Source organism: Ovis aries, chromosome 1 (assembly GCF_016772045.2).
Source record: "Ovis aries strain OAR_USU_Benz2616 breed Rambouillet chromosome 1, ARS-UI_Ramb_v3.0, whole genome shotgun sequence".
NCBI classification, from domain to species: domain Eukaryota; kingdom Metazoa; phylum Chordata; class Mammalia; order Artiodactyla; family Bovidae; genus Ovis; species Ovis aries.
In genome coordinates this window covers 93,044,451-93,060,642 of record NC_056054.1, presented here as the reverse complement: position 1 = coordinate 93,060,642, position 16,192 = coordinate 93,044,451, and the positions used below count along the sequence as shown (strand labels likewise).

Sequence of the window (16,192 nt, the reverse complement as noted above, 5' to 3'; positions counted from 1 at the left end):
CAAATTCCATGACCTCTTTACCCAGATTCCCCAAGTGTTAACGTTTGGCTTTATCACATTCTCTTGATATAGAATTTTTCTGAACTGTTTGGGAGTAAATAGCAGACCCAATTCCCTTTTGCTCCTAAACACTTCAGAAGTTGTATAAAAACAAGAACTTTTTCTTACATAATCAGTGTATGCAGGCATGCAGAATTGCTTCAGTCGTATCCAACTCTTTGTAACCCTATGGACCTTAGCCCGCCAGTTTCCTCTGTCCATGGGATTCTCCAGGCATGAATACTGGAGCGGGTTGCCATGCCCTTCTCCGGGGAATCTTCCCTACCTAGGGATCAAACCAGAGTCTCTTGCGTCTCCTGTATTGGCAGGCAGGGTCTTTACTACTAGTGCCACCTGGGACGCCCACATAATCACAGTATGCTTATCCAAATCAGGACGTTAATACTAACACAATTCCACATTTAAATTGACCAGTCGTCACTAGTAGCCTTTATAGCAAGAGAAAACATTTTTTTCCTGGCGCAGGATCCAAACCTTGATCCGAGGCTTGTGTTTGACTGCTATGTTTTTTTAGTTGCCTTTAATTTGAAATAGGTTGTTGGTCTGTCTTTGTCTTTCATGAGACAAGTACTATTTCAAATCGAGAGTGATTATTACTGTTCTGTTCAGCTATGCCTTTAATTCTTATTTTGTTCATTCTTAAGAGATAAGTCTCTAGGCTCCTGGAAGGGAAACACTGCAAAATTGTAGAACCCTTCTCTCAGGCCTTTCCTTACCGACAGAGCAGTATCACACCCAAAACCACACCACCACTGTAGGAGAGTCCTGCCCCCTCCTTCTGATCATGGACACCTCTCAAATCACCCCCCTGCACACTGCTCTGAAGAAATGCTCCCTCTCCCATATCAGAGGCAGATATTCAGAAAGGAAGTTTGCTGTCTGACTTCACTATAACCCAGTCTCTGCTTTCTTTTCACTTAATGAATAAGTTATAGCTTTTGCTATACTATAAAATAAAAGTGATGGCTTATACTTTCCACATTAGTATATATTCAACTGCTTTCTAATTGGAAAGGGGCTGTGTATTGAATTCAACCAGGCAGAGAAAAGGGCAACCAGAGGGGTTTAGTCCTTTCCAACACCCCATCATGTAATATCCATATGACATCCCCAGAAGCCCTAGCCAGCCCCTCATCCAAGTCTCCAACTAGGGAGAGAGGGCAGGACAGGCCACCCAGGGTTATCTTCACATCCTGAAAGAGAAGCAGAAATCAGACTGTCAGAAGGACCTTGGGGAAGCCACTTGGTCCCTATCCCATCCACATGTACCCACTTTCAGGGGCTATTTGCCCACAGCAACTTACACTGCACAGGCTGGGGAAAGTGACCAATTTGTGAACTTCAAAATCTTGATCTTCAACACCCACTTGCTTAGACATTGCAAGATATTTAAATAAAATAGAAAAACTAGGTAGGGCTAAAGCAACCTTTGACTGGCTTCTCTCCCCAACTGTACAGGTTTTTACAGCAGTAAATCACAGAAAATATGAATTATGATTTCCAAAATACTGGTACCTAGTAATATTTGCTGTGTGTAAATCAGATAGCTATTTATTTATTTACTTAGAATATTCAATGAATGTCCAGACTCAATGCTGACTTGTCCCTCTGCTTTAAGACTCCACCTCCCCACCAGCCCTCCATCCTGGCCAGTTGTCAGTCACAGTCCTTGGCAAAAGCCCACAGAAATTGGGACTCACTAGTTCTTTCTGAAAGAATCTTCCTTTAGTTGCAATAGGCAAGTCATTCCCAGAGGGGGCCAGGGATCTCCTCCAGTGAACCCCTACATCACTGATTGCCCGTTAGTTAGGGAATCTGACAGTTTTAACTATTTTTCTTCTCTTTGCATCTCTTCATTCAACATGAGAGCAAACAGTCAACAGAGACTAGAAGGAAACAGAGTTAAATATGAACAATGGTAATATCTGATTGGTGGGTAACTGATGTTTCCTTTTCCTTGGTATCTCTAATATTTGCCAATTTTCTTCAAGAGGTATGTAAGATTTTTATCACTATACTCTTCTTATTAAAAAATTCAACAGACATTAAGAAGAACCTATTACATTGTGCTAATCATGTTATAAAAATAAGCATTGCTGTCCTGTCCTTAGGAATTCAGGGTTGAGTAGATGAAACAGTCCCAATAATAATAGAACCCCAGCCTGGTATGTCAGCCCAGTATGTTTGCTGTTATGACAAATCTACACTAAGGGAGTCATCAAAGTAACTCCCAAATTTCCGCTTCTTTGGGGGATCTGGTGCTCAGACACTTGGCCTAAAAGCCCCTCCCTGGGCTCTTTCAACTTAAGAAAGAGCTACCGACCAGCATTTGCAACATCTGCAAAGCCTGTGGAGAGACAAGAGATTAGCAGAGCCCATTCTCTCTCTTGTTGGGAATGTCAGAGAGGAAAATTTTTCCTCTACCCTCTTAGGTCTATTTCTTAGGGCCTGCAAATTAAACTGATAAACGACAGATTGGCAAAAGGAAAAAACCACAGATTTAATCAGCTATTCATGCATGGGAGAAACGTGACTCAAGGAGGGGCTTATACACCATCTTAATGGGGAATGGGGGTGGGGTGGGGGGCAGAGAAGCACTTCTGGGAGAAGAAAATGACTTTTTTGAAGATAAATGGGCCCTTAGGAGACTAGATGGCAGATAACGATAATTTTGTGATAATGTCTGTCTGAGTGATGACAACGGAGTTCTTGGGGAGGCTCTGCTTTTAGGCAGTTAAAACATTTCAGGAATTCAGATGCCTTCAGCCAAAACAGCTTTATGTCACAGTGGCCTATTTGGGACCCCGTCATTGAGAAAGAGAAGGAGTGGACTTTGGGGTCAGACAGAGCTGGCTTGAATGCCAGTTGTGTCATGTGCCATCTCCACGGCTTTAGGTAAGTCACTCAATTCTTGAGGCCTTATATAGGAATCAGACTTTGAGATTCAGAAATATTGTATTTACAAAGTACTGATGCATTGTGTGGCAAGTGGCAAATATCATTGTTGCCATTTTCACCATCATTATTATTTTAAGCCATAATCCCTTCCTTCAGAGAGCCTGCCATCAAGTTGAGAGAGATTTGCGCAATTAAAAAGGTTATTTTCAAGGTAATGTGATGACTAACTGCGTGATCTGCACAGCAAAGGCTGTGGGGTTCACAGAAAGCCCCTGGGGTGTTCTCAGGCCGGTGGATGGTCAGCTTGGCTCTTCCCCCACCTTACACATTGGATTCACACTGAGGAGCCCTGACTTACCGGCCTGACCATGGATTCTTGCTCTGTGAGCTTATTACTGAAAATACCTGGCACTGAGAAGCAACTGCCTCTTTGCAGGTATTCAATATAGGTTTGCGTGCTGAATCTTTGAGATCCATAAAGAAAGAGGCGCTTTCTCTGCGTTATGGTTCTTCATCCAAGGGCCATCTCAGGCCTGGGGAGTGACAGCCATATTAAGAACAACTTCTTAGCAAATTAATGTGGATTTTTAATTCTAAAACTAATTTCCAAATGCACTGTAGAAGGGTATACAGAAATGAAGCCTTCTTCCTAGAGTTAACACTGCTTACTTCCAACTGATGACAGGCGACAGAGACACAGGGTAGCCTAATGAGAACTGATGAGGATGCTCTGTCTGGCGATAATAGCAAATGTAAAACAGCGAAAGCTCAGTCTCCCCTCCTGGTTGCCGTCAGATTTGTGTAATAAACCTGTCCTCACGTATGCGTGCACACATGTATCTGTAAAATTCAATTCCCCAGAGTCTGACCATGGCAGTGCCCACTCTCTTGTTTTTAATAATAATATTTTCCATGTAATCTCTCTTAGACCATTTGGAGGTTTTTGTCCATTCCAAACTCAAAGGAAAAAAAATTAGCATTTAGATAGGATTGCACCAGCATTAAAATCAACTGAAATGGAAACAGAGATCATGAGAGGTTTGAGATGCCTGGAGTTTTTTTTTTCCCTAGGATGATTCTAATATGACATTCAGGGCACCCAGTGAATCCCTCTGCTGGTGTCAGCGATAATCATATTCACTTAGATTTGTCCCTGGCGCCCCATTCTCACACAGCTTCCTCTCCAGGTCTCCTGAGGCTCACATTTCTCATAAGAGGGGCCCCTCCAAGCTCCTCCTTCTCCTTCTGCAGGAATAATCAGTGCAGAGGAGACACAAGGTGCATATATGGTCCTTTCTGCTCAGGACATAGAAACATGAGATGCACTTGGTTGCCCATGGATTTGAAACACTATCTCGAGATTCTCTACTCCATCCCAGCCTCCACACACACTTCTCCTGTCACACCCTCAACTTTCCCTAAGTCTAAATTCCAGACTTTTCCTGCAGCTGCCCACTCTCAGGATCTATCCTGCTTTGGCAAGCAGAAAGGACCCCAAGGAAACAACTTGGGAGGTCACACTCAGCAAAGCGCCCCCTACACAGGTTCTGCTTCTTCAGTAAGAGATGTCTTTAACAAAAGCACTACACAGGTGTAGATTTTTGTGTGAACAAAACAGACCCACATCCTCACTTATCTCATAGTCTTATCTGCTACCTGTTTAAGGACAGTTTCAGGATCTGTTGGCAGCATTCAGAAGTTTCTATAATCTGGTATTTGATTATATTTGCTGGCGGTGAATTCTTGAAACACACACTGACACACACACTCGCAGAGCTGTGTCCAGAATGCTTTGTGGCTCTCGGAGCTCCTGATGAACCAAACTCACATTCTTCCTCATTTTGCCTTTTACTGCTGCTCTCCTGGATCCTCCAGCCCACGCGAGTGAGGCCCTTTTCATGCTAATGTCTGTGTGTGGTTGCTGTTTTCCTGTCTTGCAAACCCATTGATTAAACTCCAGTCTTCTTCCCCGCGGCTCATGGGTATTCCCTTCCTGAATGTGTGCCCCTGCGTCCACCCCGCTCCACCGCCTCCCATTTTCATTCCAGCCTCTGAGTCTGTCAGGGACTCACTCCCTGGTATCTTTCCACCCAAGAGAGTAACTTTGATTCTTCTCTCCCACAGGAAGATGATTTGAACGGAATCCACATTGTGGCATTTGCGGAGAGGAGTGACCCAGGTAGGAACCCTAACCCTCATCCCCACTCTTACGCACCTTAAGCCAAAACTGACCTCTATGCTTTGTCAGCCCTCGCCCTCTCTTCCGTCATTTCCGGTCTTCCGCAACCGCAAGGTATCGCGCGCCCCCTGGTGGTAGGTAGCTTGTTAGGGATAATTCCACATTCAAATGTGCACACAGCTAAGCGCGGAGAAGTCAATGGCACCCCACTCCAGTACTCTTGCCTGGAAAATCTCATGGACGGAGCAGCCTGGTAGGCTGCAGCCCATGGGGTCGCTAAGAGTCGGACACGACTGAGCGACTTGACTTTCACTTTTCACTTTCCTGCATTGGAGAAGGAAATGGCAACCCACTCCAGTGTTCTTGCCAGGAGAATCCCAGGGACGGGGGAGCCTGGTGGGCTGCCGTCTATGGGGTCGCACAGAGTTGGACATGACTGAAGCGACTTAGCAGCAGCAGCAGCAGCAGCAAGAGAGTATGACCCTGGAGAAGGAAATGGCAACCCACTCCAGTGTTCTTGCCTGGACAATCTCATGGACAGAGGAGCCTGGCAGGCTACAGTCCATGGGGTCACAAAGAACCAGACACTACTGAGCGACTAAGCACAGCACAAGTGAGTATGAACCTCATTCTGCCTAGCTGCCTGTTAAGAAGCACCAAGGACTGCGGAGGAGGATGCTAAAACATCCCAGGTTTAAGGATGTGTATGTGTATGCGGGTGCTGTGCTTAGTCACTCAGTCGTGTCCAACTCTGCGACCCCAAAGACTGTAGCCCGCCACGCTTCTCTGTCCATGGGGATTCTCCAGGCAAGAATAACTGGAGTGGTTTGCCATGCCCTCCTTCAGGGGATCTTCCCAACCCAGAGATCTAACCCTGGTCTCCTGCATTGCGGGCAGATTCTTTACTGTCTGAGCCACCAGGGAAGCCCAAGAATACTGGAGTGGGTAGCCTATCCCTTCTCCAGGGGATCTTCCCAGCCCAGAAATGGAACCAGGGTCTCCTGCATTGCAGCTGAGCTACCAGGGAAGCCCCTGTGTATAGGGGGATGGAGGTAAACTTCTGTTCACATTTAAACTTCATTTACCAATGTTGTGATCTAGCCTATATGAATTACAATCCTACCTTAAAATAACAACTATGAGTCCTTTGGTCTGCAAAATATTGTCTATGCTTGGGAAACTTCATAGAAAATATTCCGCCAAATAATGAGAACTGGGCAAAACAAGCAGCTTATTCCTAAAGTACAAAATGACCCTATAAATGGGTGTTAACCTGGTCCAGTTTTTCCTGGTTTCACTCTTTTTAACACTAGTGGAGAGTGAAGTGCAGGAAAAATTAATTTTGCAGGTGGTAAAATTCTGGATTCCTACAGCAGTGCTCTGTAAATAAAGTTTCCCAAAGGGAAGGGTAAGTGGTGATTCTAAAGTGTGTTTTGGAAGACTTGGGACTGTCCAGAACGCAACCAGAGAAGGCAGGGAACTTCCTTGAGGATGGCTAAGCAGCCAGGTTGTGAGGTGCCTGGGCAGGGCTTCCCAACCCGACAGTGCCACCAAGCCACCTGGGACTGACTGAAACAAGCTCTGAGCCAAGTGCTGATGCCCTGTGGGGTTTGGGAGCCACTGTTCCAGGTAAGACACATTTGTATGGTATTTGCCTCAGCCTCTCATATATTCATTCATAAAGACAGATAAGGAAGTAGAGGGTCAGAGAAGAGGGCACAATGAGCTAGTGGGAGGCCACAAAGAGGGGACGATTGTCCCATTCATCAATATATACCTGGTTCTTGTCCGTGCCTTGACACAGAGTAGGTGCTGAATAAATACCTGTGAGCAGGTAATTAGATATGCTGATGACTGGCTGAGACCGAGCCCAGCTCTTCAGTATCTGACCAGCATTTTGTTTGTTTGGTAAAACAGTGTCAGCCTCCACAGTTACTTACAAACTGAAACCCAGATGTTTTTATCATGCAATTTTAAAAATTGAGGTATAATCCACACATCATAAGATACATTGTTCTTTAAATATTTATGTATTTGGCTACCCTGGGTCTTAGTTGTGACGTGCGAACTCTTAGTGGCAGCATGTGGGATCTAGTTCCCTGACCAGGGATTGAACCCGCCCTCTGCACTGGGAGCACTGAGTCTTAGCCATGGGCCACCATGGAAGTCCCTAAGGTTCACCTTTTCTAAGTGTGCAATTCAGCAGTTTTACTATATTCACAAAGTTGTGCAAACATCACCACCATCTAATTCCAGAACACTTTCATCATCTCGAAAAAATCTCATCTCAATTAGCAGCCACTCCTATTCCCTTTTCCTCCACCCGCTGGCAACAACTCAATGCACTTTCTGTCTCTATGGATTTGACTGTTCTGGATAGTTCATGTAAATGAAGTCATGTAATATGCAGCCTTTTGTACCTAGCATCTTTCACTTACCATCATGTTTTCCATATTCATCTGTGTGTGGTATGTATCAATAATTCATTCCTTTTTAGAGTCAAATAATATTCCTTTGTATGAAAAACAAATTTATGCTCCAAATTATCTGAAAGCTTCCTTCCAATTTTTTTCATTAAGTTTTTGGAATGTTCACCCATGTCCCAGTTTTCCCATCATTGACTTAGAGATTTGGGAAAACTCTTCAAGAAAACCTAATCTGTGTCCAAAAAAAATATCAGTATGTTTCCAGCTTTTTTCCACAATTCTGGCTACCCCCAGCTCCTGGAGAAGAAAATAGCAAAGAAGCCAGTTGCCCAAGGTTTACAAGCTATAATCAAACAGAATGGGATCCCCGGTGTTGTGTGAACAGAGATGAAATGGCCATCAGCAGCAGCCTGCTGGCGAGATTCCAGGGGGCTTCCTTCCCCACCCCCTGCCCCCTCCCAGGATTGTGGGGAGGCCTGTCTGGCTCTCTGGAACAATGGAACAAAGAGGCCTCGGAGAAGCTGCAGGAACCTGTTTGACCGAGATTGCTGCTGTAATGAATCAAGCTCCTGAAACTACTTCCACCTCCTCCCTGCACAAATATCCCTGGGCCCGAAGCCGTGTCTTGCCCCACAGGAGCCCATGCTGGGGCTTGTTACTGGGAAGCTGGAAGAAATGCGCTGGGGGTGGAGGTTGGGGAGGGAGGACGGGCTCACAGCATCTTTCCTCAGGGAGGGGGTAAGGGACTGGCCCGCTCAGGGCTGGGAAAGAGAAAGGCTTTTCCGTGAAAGTCCCTGACTCTGCGACTAGTCAGTCATTACTGCAGGTCACTGATGTGTAACCAGGGCAGAGGGGCCTGACTGCAGGACTAGGAATTTCATTCCTACCCAGACAGTACTTCCTGATATGCCTTGCTCTTGCTAACAAGCTCCGCATGGCCCACTGCACCAACCAAACCCCTACCCACTCACCAAAGAAAATAATACAGCTCTCTTAAAGAGCCAAGAGTCTGGAGAAGTGTGCTGTGAGCTTTCTGGAGGTGGTCCTATCTGGTCCTTAAAGCCACCCTGGGATATATGCATGATGATGGTCCTCCCAGCATCAGATGAGAAAAGTGATTCTTAAGGGTTAAATGACTTGCCCAAATCACTTGCTGTATTCAAGCCAAGATTCAAATTCTGGCAGGCTTTCTTGACCTCTGACTACATCATGATTCTGATAAAGATGAGGATGATGGTGACTTATTGTATTCTTAGATGAAGTAACCCCATGTGGGAGGTACTACTTTCATTTCCATTTTACAACTGATGAAGCCGAGGAGGCCCCGAGCAGCTGACTTGCTGGGGAGCAGTGGAGCTGGATAAGCTGAGCGCCGACTGGGTGCCTAGCCCCACCCTGAACCACAAAGCCCTACTTCGTGTCTATCCGTCCCTCAGAATTACTACCCTGTGGAGTCTGAGTGACCGTTTAGCCTGCCCTCCTTCCTCTCTGCTGTCCTTCACCACCCTCTGCACCTCCAACATTTGAAAAGACCCAAAGAAGTTCAGTGAAGCACTCAAGATGGCACGGTTAGAGGTATGGCAGGCACAGGAGTTTAGATTTCTGGATGGCTCCTTTGGGCACTGTCCACCTGACCACACTACCTCCCTGGGGTCGCCGCAGCCAGCTGCAGGCTCTGAACAAGGGATGGGGGAGGTGGGAGCCAAGAGAGCAAGAAAAATAAGAGGGAGTGAGGAGAAAGGAGCTGCCTGGAAGCTTGAGAGCCCAATCAATGAAGAAAACTTCCTCCCCACTGATGCTCCCAGATTTGGAATCTACGATTATTCAGCAGCAGCAGTAATAAAGGTCTCTCCGAGTGACCTAGTCTCTCAAGGACTCTCCCAGCAGTTCTGACAGTCCCAGTAGAGGGCTTGTGTTCAGGGATTGCAGACCCTGCCTGCTCTCTGGCCCTGAGCACAACTGCTCTCCTCTGCGGTGAGCTCTCCTCCCTGTTGGGACTGCAGGCAGGCCTGGCTGAAAAGGACCTTTACAGCTCTCTGGTCTTGCCCAGTGCCCTGTGGTGCTGCCCGGCTTCCTCTTCCGCAGCCTCCTCTCAGCTCTTGTGCTCAGAATGCAGCCAGATCTACTGTTTGACAGTTGTGAAAAGGAACCATCTCCCCTGCCGCCCCCAGAGGTGTGTGCATCAGGCTGACGTCTTCTTTAGAGCACTGGACTAAAGGGTTACAAAGTGGCATTTCTATGTGAGCTCATGCTGGATGGATATCCTCCAAGAGCACTGGGGACATTAGCACTAACAAGCTGGAGATGCATTGAGGCTGCTGTCTGAGCCTATGGTATACAACCAGTGAGGGGCCCCGAGTACAAGGGTCCAAGCCCTTGTTCCAATTGAGTTTCAACAGCCTCAGTTTCTTGTAAAATGTTTTTGACACTAGTTGCCTCAAATAGGAGCACTGACTGCTTAATTGAGCTTCCAAATTTAAATTTGATCAAATTCAAAATGCAGTTCTTGCTAAATATAGTTCCAAGCACTGAAATATCTGCACATGTCATCTTCACAGCAGCCCTGTGCTTATAGGTAGTCATCGCTGTTCAGTCACTAAATAGTGTGTCTGACTCTTTGCGACCCCATGGACTGTAGCCCACCAGGCTCCTCTGTCCAAAAAATTTCCCTGGCAAGACTACTGGAGTGGGTTGCCATTTCCGTGTCTCCTGCATTGCAGGCGGATTCTTTACCACTGCACCACCAGGGAAGCCCTTGTAAGCAATAGGTACTGTCATTATCATCTTCCCTGATATGCAGTTAGGGAAACAAAGGGATGGAGACGTTAAGCAGCATCCCTCAGTCACATGACTAATCAGTGGTAGAACTGGGATTCCAACCCAGGCAGTCCAGCCCCAAGCCCTGGACTGTAACTGCTGCCTCTGCCCCTGTACCCTTTGCCTTGCCTACCAGTTCCAGGCCCCAAGAGCTCGGGCTTCCCAGGTGGCGCTGGTAGTAAAGAACCCACCTGCCAATGCAGGAGGCATAAGAGACGAGGGTTCGATCCCTGGGTCGGGAAGATCCTCTGGAGAAGGGCATGGCAACCCACTCTAGTATTCTTGCCTGGGAAATCCCATGGATAGAGGAGCCTGATAGACCACAGTTGCTAAGAGGCGGACACGACTGAAGTGACTTAGCACATATGCACACACGCAAGAGCTAAGACAGAGAAGAGGAGCGCTGTGTAAGGAGTGATAGGGTGTGCTAATGTCTCAGGGGTCAGCTCAGGACTGTGGGGCCCATACCAAGGCCCCCATCTCTCTCTAACAGGTGACTGAGTGGCTCACTTGTCAGGGATGCACTCTCAACTTTGTCTTGCACGGCTCCCAAAGGGCCCAGGTTCAGACACCATGCTGCTGCTTACACACTGAGTGGGCCTTTGAGAGGAGACCTCTCAGGTGACTGCCCTCCACACCTCTGTGTCCCGGCATCTGGCCCTGGGTTTGATGCATTGTGGGCACACAGGATACACCCGCCCAATGACACCAGGAGCCCTCTTGCTGATGAAGGATGAACACAGTGAAGAACACTTGACATGAATTAAATGCTGATGGAGTGGGAGAGAAAGAAGACAGGGAAAATCTTTGCAGTCTCTTCTGCAAGTGCCTGGCATGATAACAGTAGTATCATGATTATCAACGTGCCCCCAAAGTCATGGGGAAGCTTTTCTCTCCATTGTCAGTTGAGGAGATAGAAGCCCCAGAGAGGTTAAGTGACCTGTGCAGGGTCTTCTAAGTCCAGACACAACCTGCGAGCCATGTGATGCCTGCTTATTTGTGTCACCTCCCCCAGAAGCAATAGTCACAGGACTTGGCCATCCAGCCCGGTTCCCCAAGCCTAGGCCTGTCTCCAGGAGCGAGACTCCGAGCCCCATAACTGCACCTGGGGGCAGTGTGGGGGCGGGGGTGTCTCTCAGCGTATTTATGGGATGTGCGCCGCCAGCCCCTGAGGATGGGTCAGGAGGACAGTGTGAGGGCCTGGTGGGCAGCATGCAGAGGGCCTGGACCTGTTACTGCGGGGCCCTTGCTGGGTCTGAGACACACGTGTGTCTGCCAGACAGGCCCTGGCTTCTGGCACGGCTGGGACTGGCCTGGAACTGGTCCCCCAGGGTTTGTGCAGCTTCATTCCCACCAGGCCCTCCCTGCCTGGGAAGGAGGAAAGCATAATCATCATCGTCTCCTCCCACAAAGATGTGATTCCCAGAGGCCTCCTGCTCACCGTGGGAAACCTGGCTCAGCCTGAGCCCTCGGCTCTGGGTCGTGGGATCTCAGGGACCAGTCTCGTCTGGCAGGGAAGGAATCAGGGCTCTCACTGCATCGGGCGTGCATGTGTGTGTGCTCAGTTGTGTCCGACTCTTTGTGACCCCATGGACTATAGCCCAGCAGGCTCCTCTGTCCATGGGGTTTCCCAGGCAAGAATACCGGAGTGGGTTTCCATTTCCTCCTCCAGGGGATCTTCCCGATCCAGGGATCAAACCTGCATCTGGTTTATTGTGTGTGTGTGTTTTTTTTAAATTCATTTATTTTTAATTGAAGGATAATTGCTTTACAATATTGGTTTGGTTTCTGCCATACATCAACATGAATTAGCCATAGGTGTACATATGTCCGGGGTTTGCCAGATGGCACTAGTGGTAAAGAACCCACCTGCCAATGCAGGAGGCGTGAGAGATGAGGGTTCAATCCTGGGTTGGGAAGATCCCCTGGAGAAGGAAATGGCAATCCACTCCAGTCTTCTTGCCTGGAGAATCCCATAGACAGAGGAACGTGGTGGGCCATGGGGTTGCAAAGAGTCAGACCCGACTGAGCAACTAACATATACACATACATATTTCAAATATGGTAGTGTTTATGCTTCCCTACTACTCTCTCCATTTGTCTCACCTTCTCCGTCCTCCCCCTCGCCTGTGTCCATAAGTCTGATCTCTGTGTCTGCATCTGCATTTCTTGCATTCTTTACCACTGGCCCCTCTTCTGTGTTTGGATCCAGCTCTGAGATTCCAGGCACACTCAGGGAAATCACTGACAGCCGACTGAACAGGCTGTGGCTCAGCTGCAGACTAGAAAGTGGGGAAGGGGCCCATGGCTACTGGGGGAGGGGGAGGCAAAGGCGAGCCCACCAGCCCCCAGGTCCACCCATGTGTCTCCCACTGTCCACGCCCTCGCCTCCCTCACGTGGATGCTTTCACTCCTGGTGCTCGAGTCTCAAGCACAGACTTGAGCAAGAAGACGCGGCAGTTTGGGTCAGTGTGGAGGCCACGTGCTATGGACTATGGAAACAGAACCCGCGGTGTAGACCAAAGACCTGCGTTAGAATCCTGGCTCTGCCACTTGCTGGTGTGAGATGCTGGGCAAATCAGGGACTCTCCCTGTGTCTGAATCTCACCCTCTTTAAAATGGAGATAATAACAGCTTCCTACCCTCCATCAGGACTAGATACAAAGATTAAATGCAAAAGCACTTAGCCAGCAGCCAGTAAACGCTCGAGAAATACTGGTAAAATCAAGGTTGGGCAACATGATCGCAGGCTTCCTGCATATAAAGAACAATGCCCTGTGTGCTTAAAGGAAGAAGTTGGGAGATGGACTTCTTGAGAAAAAAGGAAATCTCAGTTTGATGAAAGAAAACAACTTTGACTGTCTGGGTTATTGATTCTGTTCTAGACCTTTAGGGAGGCCAGAGGGTCTCAGCGCTGGAAACATTCAAGACAGAAGACAGACCAATGTTCTGGGTGGGGCTATCTATACACCTGCCTGGATATGTGTGATATTTGGGAATCCCTTCTGGCTTTGAGAATGGTGGCATCTCTAACTAATGACCACAGAGAATAGCTCTCTACTTTCAATGGTGAGATAACTGCTAGACTACAAATCTCAAAACAATAATATTTCCTCTTTTTTCTTAATCTACCTTTTAAAAAAGAATTATAGGCTATTCTTTTTGAGAAATACATGGTCACAATCTTAAAAGGCCTCTAGGCTGGGTATATCATTGATAAGAAAATGTTCATTAATTTCAAACTCATTCATTCATTCATTCATATAGTTGCAACTGTGAACTAGCCTTGTGCTTAACATTGAATTATGAAAGTGAAATATGGCTCCCAACGCCTGCCTTCTTGGTCAAAAATAGGGGTCCACATGGATGTGTCCCTTTTCCAGGACACCTATTTTATAACGAAATGGAAGTGGTCCCTAAGAAGAAACTGAACTTGTAAGTTAAAATTTTAGTGACTAAATACATATGAGGCCGTTGTGGCTGTCTTAATTCTGCTTTCACAGATGAATGAGAATTCATTCCAACAAGGATTTCAGGCTGGGAATTAATGGAGGTAAATAGGGCTTGCGAGCCTGGGATCAGGAATATAAAAATTAGCTTAATGACTTTAAAACAAAGTAAGTAAACCCTGCTTTAATCCTGCACTGAGGCAAGGTTCTCATAGTCATAGCAGCTGCTATAGCCACCCCTGCAGCCTTCAATCAGCAACAGGGATCAGAAGGAATCACTCTAGGATATACCACCTCCTGGTGTAACTGCATAGGAAAATGTCTTCTCTGCCACATGGGGCCAACACTGTATCTAGCCCACCCTTGTGCCCAGATCATTGCACTTAAGACATATGCATTGGATAAACAGATGAATGGTCAGATTCCTTGTATTCAGGCAGAAGAATGTCAGAGAATTTCAGAAGAATAATAGCTAAGCCTTACTTTGTGTCAGGCACCATCTAAGTTCTATAGACACTAACTCATTTAACTAACAATCCCACAAAATCGGTACTATTGTTATCATCCCCCTTTTACAGACGAGAAACCAAGACATTACATGACTTGCTCGAAGTCACACTCCAAACAGCAGACCCAGGATTTGGACTATTTGGCCCAGGTGTCCACACGTTTAAGAATCAAGCTGGGCTGCCTCCCTGAAGAATAGGTTCTGTTCTTGGAAATATTCAGGGTTGCAGAGGGAGTAGGCCCATTACAGAATACATCATCCGGAATGTCAAAAACTGCCCTTGACTCTGGATGAAACATCCCAACGTTAATGGTAACTCATTTATTAATTTATTTGAGGCATATTTTTTGAGCTTTCCTCACTTCTCCATAGGCACAAAGAATATTCTCCTCACAAAAAAACCTTTCTGTATTCTTAAAAACAAGCATTAAACCACAATTTTGACTTGTTTTCTGTAAAAACTCCAGATCATTTGATTTTTCTTGCAGGACCCAATTTTTGTCTCTTCAATCTTTCTCTTTTTATCTCCAAACCTGCTCTGAAACAAAAATGTCCCTGTATGTGCATTCCTATTTATAAATCGTGATATGTGGGTTTTCCATCAGAAACAAGCAGTACCATCTTGTATTTGGCTTCCGTTCAGATCTTCTTCCTCTACACGCGTACCGAGACCCGTTTCTGCCTTCCCTTACGTCAGTCAGTCTTTTGCACTTCAGCTTTACTTTCTACGTGAATTCCGGACTGTGTTGTTGAATTTCATCCTCTTTGTGAATTTCTGATTTGTCACGTGTGATTCTCGCTTTCCAGAGTACTGGCAGCTGCACCTTATTTGTAGCCATCCATCTCTTCTCGGCTGCTGAAACCCCCCCAGTGCAGTCTGCGTGTTTGATGATACGTAAACCCACAGATAACCCAGATGGCACCATAGTCCCTATCCGGTGACACAGCGACACGCCCAGAGAAGGCAGATTCAGTGTCCAGGTAGCAGCAGCCAATGGCACTCTGGAAGGACCTTCTCGGCCACACCTGCGGGCAGCAGGAGGAATAGCCCCACCTCCACTCCCAGCCCTGCAGGGATAGATGATAAACTGTAAAGCACAAACCCCATCCATCTCTGTCATACAATTCAGAGGATAGATGGAAAAATCACCCAGACCACCCAGATTTCTGCAGGATAGGGCTGCAGGCCATAAAGACCCTCTTCTCTGCTAGAGGTAGGTCTGCCTTCCAGGTAACAAGGGCCACTCTGGATCTTTAGTATGATTTAGCCACACTTAGGAGAAGGCAATGGCACCCCACTCCAGTACTCTTGCCTGGCAAATCCCATGGATGGAGGAGCCTGGAAGGTTGCAGTCCATGGGGTCGCTAGGAGTTGGACACGACTGAGCGACTTCACTTTCACTTTTCACTTTCCTGCATTGGAGAAGGAAATGGCAACCCACTCCAGTGTTCTTGCCTGGAGAATCCCAGGGACGGGGGAGCCTGGTAGGCTGCCATCTATGGGGTCACACAGAGTCGGACACTACTGAAGTGACTTAGCAGCAGCAGCAACCACACTTAAAGAGACTACACCCACTCAAAGCAGAGCTGCTAAGAATAGTGTGCATTTTGCCTAGAGTGTATTAGGGAAGAGGAAGTGCAGGGAAAATACTTTCCCAAGAGGCCCCAGGTGGCCAAACAAAGGCGAGGGTGCCCGGAGGGAGGAGAGGCGTGTTCCACAGAGGCTGCAGAGAGGGGCTCAAATTGGCTGGTGGTGTTAGTCGCTCAGTTGTGTCCAACTCTTTGCGACCCCATGGACTTTAGCCCACCAGGCTCCTCTGTCCTTGAAATTCTCCAGGAAGAATGCTGGAGAGGA

At 47.2% G+C, this 16,192-nt stretch overlaps 1 protein-coding gene across 1 annotated transcript in view; it reads left to right on the top strand.

The window, feature by feature from the left end:
• The window catches only part of CASQ2 (calsequestrin 2), a 72,021-nt gene that overhangs the window by 48,408 nt on the left and 7,421 nt on the right, over positions 1-16,192 (top strand). The window contains exon 8 of the mRNA XM_004002371.5: positions 5,083-5,137. Coding sequence (XP_004002420.1) covers positions 5,083-5,137 — 55 coding nt within the window. The remainder of the gene's footprint in view (positions 1-5,082; positions 5,138-16,192) is intronic.